The 8,140-nt window shown below is 39.8% G+C and overlaps 3 protein-coding genes across 3 annotated transcripts in view; all 3 read left to right on the forward strand.

The window, feature by feature from the left end:
- Positions 1-196: 196 nt before the first annotated feature.
- LOC106535760 (secretagogin) lies at positions 197-4,489 on the forward strand (the record flags this gene model as incomplete). The annotated part of the gene is given in 9 exon segments (XM_014032837.1): positions 197-286; positions 472-561; positions 2,419-2,475; positions 2,581-2,658; positions 2,734-2,789; positions 2,997-3,042; positions 3,191-3,250; positions 3,480-3,548; positions 4,057-4,489. Coding segments are annotated over 9 exon segments (672 nt in total), but the record flags the coding sequence as incomplete, so codon positions are not given.
- A 510-nt stretch (positions 4,490-4,999) lies between these two features.
- On the forward strand, positions 5,000-6,849 carry LOC106535759 (SH3 domain-containing protein C23A1.17). Its single transcript, XM_014032836.1, has 4 exons — positions 5,000-5,110; positions 5,187-5,230; positions 5,302-6,658; positions 6,734-6,849. Coding segments are annotated over exons 1-4 (1,425 nt in total). The 5' UTR covers positions 5,000-5,087; the 3' UTR covers positions 6,735-6,849.
- Positions 6,850-7,653: 804 nt separating this feature from the next.
- Positions 7,654-8,140, forward strand: part of LOC106535761 (metastasis suppressor protein 1) — a gene marked incomplete at its 5' end in the record, with an annotated part of 30,485 nt that continues 29,998 nt past the window's right edge. Inside the window, 1 exon segment of the mRNA XM_014032838.1 lies at positions 7,654-7,969. Coding sequence (XP_013888292.1) covers positions 7,898-7,969 — 72 coding nt within the window.

Here is an 8,140-nt window from a genome sequence, read left to right on the forward strand (position 1 = left end):
CAGGCTGCACAGTTCTGGGTTTGGCTGGGCTATGTCTCATCTGGTTGATCTGAAACACAAAGATGCTTTTTTAAAATTGTATTTTTAATTTATTATTATTATTATTATTATTAAGTTTGGTTGTCATTTAAGTGTGCGTAAAACCTAATTTAAAGGAAACTTTTACACAGAGCATGCAAATCTTTTTCAGGCGGAGGGGATAACTGAGGAGAAAATTAGAAAAGTGAAAGAAAGCTTGATGTCAGCTCATCACACTGCAGCAGGTGGAAACCTGCAGATCCAAGAGGTACGACTGCTACTTTTCAATTAGTCCAAACCTTTTAGGGTTTTTAAGAAGTATCTTTATAATTTACATTTTATGTATTTAAATGTGAAACAAATAAATCCTGCTTCGATGTGATTCTCCAACAGATAAAACATATGATAAAAAAAATCTAAATGAAAAACAAAAACTGTGTTTCCTGATTCCAGCTGGCCACCTTGATGCTGCCTGAGGAGGAAAACTTCCTGCTTCTGTTCCGCAGAGAGACCCCTCTGAACAACAGTGTGGAGTTTATGAGGGTGAGGGTCCAATAAACAATGTGAATACAGAGCTGAAGGCTGGATTTATAATAATAAACAACACACAGAAACATGATGAAAACTTTCATTTTATCTAAAATGTAGATTCTGAGACAAAAACTAAACAAACAGCTAAAGAAAACTAGACATGGGTTTTTACTATGTAAAAACAAGTGTGCATTGCCATGTAGCATGTCATTGTAGCATGCCTTTACCTGCAGCTTTGGACTTGCATAAAGAACTTTGACCAAGTTCAAATGTGTTTTCTATACCAGCTTGTACCTGTCACGTCAGCAGGTGTTTAGAATTAAGGTAATTGTGTGACAACATGAAGTTTGAAGAGATTTTTTCTTAAAGTTGCAGTAGCTGGGTTTTGAACCCTGATCTCTGACATGAAAGCCCATGACATTAGACCAATAGAGCTCTGGCGAAAGATGGTGGCAGTGGTTGCTTTGTATGTGTGCAGAAATAGGCCACATTGCCAATACAATTATTGAGACTAAACTGCATAATATTACAACAATAGAGCAGTATTAAGACAATATTATAGTAAAACATCAAAATACAATCATATTAGTATTGTAAACACTGAACTATTGAGATGAAATATATTAAAAAACTATGGTGCAGTACCAAGTTGAGCACAGCTGGGGGCAGTATTTGACCATTACAAGGTCCCATTGACTCTCATTATATAAATTTGGAATATTGTTTAAACATTAATATTTCAAAAACTACAAGTTGTACAGGCACCAGAAGGCATAGCAGTCATTTGGCACAGGGCCTTTACAGATAGAAATTACAATGGTAGCTGTAGGACAAAGTAGGCAGGAGCCTTGGACTTGCAGAATGAACTTTGACCAAGTTCAAATGTGTTTTCTAAACCAGCTTGTGTCTGTCACATCAGCAGGTGTTTGTAATTAAGGTAATTGTGWGAMAATATGAAGTTTGAAGAGATTTTTGTTAAAGTTGCAGTAGCTGGATTTGAACCCTGATCTCCTGCATGAAAGCCCACATTGCTCATCATGAGACTRTAGGAGATRTGGCAGAGGACAATCCCAGGGATTGGATTGTATTTTAATCAGAAAACATTTACCTTGCCAATGCAATTATTGACACTTAAGCGCAATATATTACAACAATAGAGCAGTATTAAGACAATATTATAGTAAACCATCAAAATACAATCATATTAATATTGTAATCACTGAACTACTGAGTTTAAATATTATGAAACTATGGTGCAGTACCATATTGTGTAGATGCAGCAGGGGGCAGTATTGCTCTAATACAAGGCTCCTTTGACTACCATTATAATTTATTAAACATTAATATTTCAAAAACTATAAGTTTTACAGGCACCAAAAGGCATAGCCATCATTTGGCACAGGGGCTTTACAGATATAAAATACAATGGCAGCTCTAGGACAAAGTATGCAGGAGGAGAAGCATGACAAAGTTGAGATGACTTGGATGGGAAACGAATCACAATAGTGTGCATTGCATTGGCAATGCACACTGAACATCTAAAAAAAAATATTATTGCAAATATGGCTAAAAGCTAAAATTATGAAGGCATTAACTAAAAGCTAAAAGGAGCATAAAAAGACAAAAATAGACTTAAACAAAAATGCTGAATATGAAAAGATTTCACTAAATCTGTGCTAAAAGTTCACTTCAGTGCACATTCAATGTTTCATATAGTGCAACAAAAAAACTGATTAAAATGTCCGTTTCTCTTTTATTTAAGCTAAAATGTGTCATAAAATGTCTCCCAGAACATAAACACATTTCAGGTTTGCACATTATGATGAATATTTGATGTGAATTGTTTTATTAGAGAAGTTTCTGTTGCAGATCTGGAGAAACTATGATACAGACAGCAGTGGCTACATCTCAGATAACGAGCTGAAGGTAACGAGTCTGCTAAAGAAGAGTTTAATATATTTTCTACAACATTTTTAATATCATTAGGGCAAAATAATATATTATTATTGTAAAAACTAGTTGTTGTTTCAGGGTTTTCTTCAGGACCTGTTCCTTCAGCACAGGAAGTCCATCACCCCTGAGAAGCTGGAGGAGTACACAGACACCATGGTAACAGATCAACAGACGTCTGAGCTGCTCACAGACCGAACGCTGACTGATGTTTTCAAATCTCTCTTCCCGTAGATGAAGATGTTTGACAAAAACAAAGACGGCAGACTGGATTTAAACGACCTGGCCAGGTACGCTCTGAGAGGAGAGTTAAATAAAGTTTATTTGTGTTTAAAAACCTCCATATTTTACTTTAGTTTGTTTACACTAGGATCATTTGTGACATTTTTGACAGGAAAGAACAAATTAATTCATTACATTGCAAGAAATTATTGTTAAATAAAACTAAAAATCAAATATGACACATTTGTTTCATGTAATTTGTTGCTTTTTTTCAGAATTTTGGCCYTGAAAGAGAACTTCTTACTGAAATTTAAAATGGATGTAAGTTAAAATCTAAAATTAAAGTTTTATATTTGCAATCTAAAATTAAAAAAAATTGTTCAGCTTTATAAGAAATGAAACAATTTTCCAAAGAAACTTGTGTTTCATGTTGTTTCAAAGACTTTAAAAGGATTCTGTGTGGTTTCAGGCGTGCAGTCAGGAGGACAGGAAACGGGACTTTGAGAAGATCTTTGCTCATTATGATGTTGTGAGTGTTCCTCTCCTGAACCTGTAGCGCATCATGTTTCACAAAGATCATTTTGAAGTGAGGATAGTTTTAGCCGGTGCTGCATTAAGCTTCATTCATTCACCCCTTTTACACATTTAAGTATTTGAGATCTAAACCTTATAATAAGTTATGTGTACGCTGAAGTTTTCTTCTAAGATAAAGCTGAGAAGGKTGCAGTTTCAAATTAAACAGATATTTGTGTTTGTAGAGTAAGACGGGTGAGTTAGAAGGCCCTGAGGTGGACGGGTTTGTGAAGGACATGATGGAGCTTGTCAAGGTAATTTACTTTATGAATTTGCAACATTTACATTTGTACCAATCAGATATTTGAGTGGTTAAAATATAATTTTTGACTTTTCTTTTCTCCCATTTCTTAAAGTGATTTAGTGTATTTTGTTTCACCAGTTTCTATTTTGGGTGACAAACAGGGACATTTAACAAGTTTAACAAGGAATAAAGGACGTTKAATTTAATCCAGCTCAATGAATGAATGTAATCAGATTTATTATATGGTCAATTAAGTGAATTTTATTATAAATAGTTTTTTTTTTCTATTCAATTTTTTAAGCTGGACCAGGCCACACTTTCTGCAGGTTTTTTAAAACCAAAATTAAATCACTTCAGTGGGTTGAATGGTGACTTTAGATTTTGATCGCTGGACCATGATCCTGCATAAGAGTCAGTTTGGATGCACGGATCCAGGATGTTCCAAAGTCCATTAAGAACCCTGCAGACATGGTGACCTCTGACCTCTGCTTTGACACCGGTCTCTCACGTCTCTCCAGCCCAGCATCAGCGGAGCAGAGCTGGACAAGTTCAGGAAAGCCCTGATGGGTCACTGCGACATCAACAGAGACGGCAAAATCCAGAAGAACGAACTCGCTCTCTGCCTCGGCCTCAAACTCAGYTAACGCCACCCGCTTTTAATAAAACATGCTGTGTTTTGGTTCATTTTACCAAATCAGTTCACGTCTTATTGCTTCCCTACTGAGATCAAATTGCGTTCAATTTTTTTGTTCATACTAATAAAACAAAATAATGTGTTCTTGTGTTAAAACTTTTAGTTTGGGCAAATATTTGATTTAAAATGTGGATCTGTGTGGAACTGAAGGTGTTTCTCTTCATCGCATGGCTGCTCCTTTGTAATGTGGAAATATGGTGTAAAACAGTGCTTGCATGATGATAATGTGACGTGATTAAAATGAGTACAACATTAAACCAAGCCTGGTCATTTGTGCAAAGAAACCATATAAGATACTGATTAATAAGCAGAGAACTCACCGCTGACAGTAGAGTCAGTAACAAAGTGACAGAAATCAGCTCAGAAAGCAAAAGAGCTGAATCATCAAAATCATGTTTGAAWCAATCATAAAAAACAACTTGAGATGAATTCCCTCAGTTATGATCATATTTAATACTCTTAATCATAAGATTTTTTTGTTTTCTTTTGCAGTCATTTTCAGTTATATTGAATTAAATTGTATTTTTTGTCATTTTGCACAAATCACCGCAAAAAGCAAATGTAAAAATACAATTAAACATTTTGTTCGACACTTTAAGGAGAAGCTCCACAAACTGAGTTTCTCRGCTGTGAGAAAAGCAGTCAATTAGTGTGAAGTGTCAAACCCTGCCCAAGATTACATGACTCCAAGCTGATTCCAATTACCCTGAGTGTGAGAGCTGATTGGTCGCTTCAGCGCTTAAAAGGGCTGTCGTGGCTGCAGCAGGTACGAAGTTGAGTCTGGGTTTTTCCTTTCTGTTGATTAGTCACAAACAGCAGGTATTTACAAAGCTGTTTCAGATTCCAAAAAACCTGATGGCTTCTGGATTTTGTTTGAGGTAAGTTAATTAAACCTGTTTTGGTTGGACATGTTTTATCACTGGATGCATTTAATTTTTATCTTGTTTTCCCCAGGGTGCTGTTGCTCCCCCTGATCATCTATGGGCAGCTTGCATCAGGTAACTTTTTTTATTTTATTAAAGCAGCTTTGTAACTTTTGTATGTTGACTTATTTTTCCTCTATTTCCAGGCAATGTTTACAGATATAGAAGTGAAAACAGACCTCACAATGTACAAACGGGGCCTTCATCAAGGACCTACAGTCCTGTTTCAAGTCATGATGGTGTGCATCCAAGAGCTTTCAAAGCCAACTTTCCTGAAGGTTCTACAGCTTCAGTTGGTCGCCACGAACCAGGTCACTTTTTCAGCGGGCCGGTAGATAGTTACAGTCAACGTGGAAGTGTTCCTAGTTACAAGCCTGCCTCATTTAAGTCCAAACCCAGTCAAGCACAACAGCCACAAAGTAGCTTCCTCCAGGGCAGACCAAGACTGTGGGAACCCGCAGCTGAAAGTGGAAGAAAACGGCCGCATGTTGTGTCAAGTGGCGCGATCGTGATGCAAGCTGAGAAGACTCCWGAGAAACAGTCCCGCCCCACTTCTGATGCACGCCAGGCAGGGRCGTCCTACACCAAGCTGCCATCGACCCACCCGGTGTTCTCGGTCCCCGCTGTGCTTCAACCCAAAGCTGGTCTGTTTGACTCTCAGTCCCCAGGGTTTTATCCACAAACCAAATTTGTTCCAGAAACTCCAGTGAAAGGTGAATCTGACCCGTGGAAAACTGTCCCTGCCTCCAAGCTGCAGACCCCAGGGTCKACTCATCCAGGCAGGCTGCCTCTGGACCACCCTGTCTTCTCAAACCCCGCTGTGCCGGCAACCAAAATCAACTCGTGGGATGGCGTGTTTGGTTCCAGTGTGCAGTCACCAGCTGAAGTGCCCCAGAAATCRGTTCTGCCACAAAACATACCTGGTGTATGGGATAAGGCGCCTGGATCCATTGCACAGTCCGGTTCAACTCACCCAGGCAGGCTGCCTCTGAACCACCCTGTCTTCTCAAACCCCGCTGTGCCGCAAACCAAAATCAACTTTTGGGAYGGCAGGCTGGGTTCCAGTGCACAATCCCCAAGCTTTTACCCACAAGCCAGCTTTCCTCAGGTTCCAGAAGCTCCAGTGAAAGGCCAACCCAACCCATGGAAAACTGTCCCTGCCTCCAAGCTGCAGACCCCAGGGTCGACTCATCCAGGCAGGCTGCCTCTGAACCACCCTGTCTTCTCRAACCCCGCTGTGCTGCAGAGCAAAGAAGGTGTGTGGGATAGACTGCTCGTCCCCCATGGTCCCAGAGGGTCTAGACCTGAAGCTTCTGGATCCTACCCTTTGAGGCAGCAACAACCAAGGCCAGCCTCCAGTACKTCCCAGAGATATGGTGGTTTGGTTGACAAGGCAGCACAGAAAACATCTCCAAGAAGTTCTAAAACTGCTTTAGTATCCACCCTCTTCCAGTCTGGTCAACCTCAAGCATCTACTCATGGAAAACGACCTGTAGCCTCCTAGTAAGTGACATGTTTGACTTTTGCTTGAACTTGTTAGAAATTCCTAACTTGATCCATTTTTTTTTTTCTTCCCAGGTTCCTGTCTTGCCATGGATGGCCATTGCTGTTGTGGCTTCAATCTGAAATCAATAAAGTTCTTCTTGGAACTTCAATTGTGTTTGGTTTCTTGACAAATTGCAATTAAATGTAATTACTAAAACATTGAAACTTGAGCTTGTGTCTTCAAGCCCAGGCCTCCCTTAACGGAGTTACCTGTTCAAAGGCTAAATTTGGGGTTCTAAGTAGCTCAACATGTGTGGAACAAAGTCTTGATGTGATGTCTTACATCTTTAACTGCTTTCTCAGAGTTAATCTGGCCATGTCTTAACAAAATCTAGGGTTTCTACACTGCTCAAAAAAAAAAAGGGAACACTTAAATGCACGCTAACTCTCACTCTTAATCAATGAAATATTCGTATTTGAGTACTTCACAAATTTGATTAGACTTAAGTGTTTTTTTTTTTTGACCAGCATATTTATAGAAAGCTGCAATTGGCCTAAATATTTGGTTAAATGTCTGCAAAGACTTGTTTGACTTGACTGTACAAGCAAATATTTGTACAGTACATATTTGCTTGTAGAGTTTTGCCTAAATTACCCACTAGATGGCGGTGCAGTTAAAACATTACACTTTAACAATTGAAGATTTACACTTTTAGGGGTTTAATTTGCGTTTGAACATTTTTAGAGTTTTAAAGAAACCTGATTTGGTTCCAGCAGCATATTTAATCAGATAAGTACAAGATTTTATTATAGCTGAACTGTGAATATTGCATTTATTCTGAGCTTGCACATGTAAAGGTGAAGGGAAACCATCCTGATTGGCGCTCTGATCTCACACCTTGCCGATTTGAGGGCGGGGCCACGCTCAGGCGCGTTCACGACCCAAGCGCGCCCCGTCCCCTCTCCTGACACGGGAGGGTGTAAAGTTGTCACTTCTCCTCCCCTCAGCTCCAACATGCCTCTCCTCCTCCTCCTCCTGCAGACATGGGAGTCAGCGGCTCCGGGTGGAAACTAACCGGCTCTGCTGCTCCCTCTGTCCGCCTCCTGGGCTCCTCCAGCCGGGGAAACCCCACTGCCGCTGCGTGGATCTGAGCCGCCTTATTACCGGACTTCTCCCTCTAATTTCTCTCATTCCGCTTCGTTCATGGACCCCAGGAGCTGCTGAAGTGTTTGTCATTTCCGTTCACACAGCTGAAGATGGAGACGGTGATGGAGAGGGAGTGCAGCGCGCTGGGGGGGCTTTTCCAGACTGTCATTGGAGACATGAAGGTAACATAAATTAGATTTGTTGCTCCCATCAGGTTTTGGATTCAGTTCCCATCTTTTTGACGCATAAAAAAGGGAGGATTTTAAACCCTGTTGCACAAAACCAAAGGAGATAATTCTGCCTGTGGCTTTAATTTGCGAGCGACATCATTAATGTGCTAATTATCCAGACAG

Source organism: Austrofundulus limnaeus, unplaced genomic scaffold (assembly GCF_001266775.1).
Source record: "Austrofundulus limnaeus strain Quisiro unplaced genomic scaffold, Austrofundulus_limnaeus-1.0 Scaffold1552, whole genome shotgun sequence".
In the NCBI taxonomy this organism is placed as follows: domain Eukaryota; kingdom Metazoa; phylum Chordata; class Actinopteri; order Cyprinodontiformes; family Rivulidae; genus Austrofundulus; species Austrofundulus limnaeus.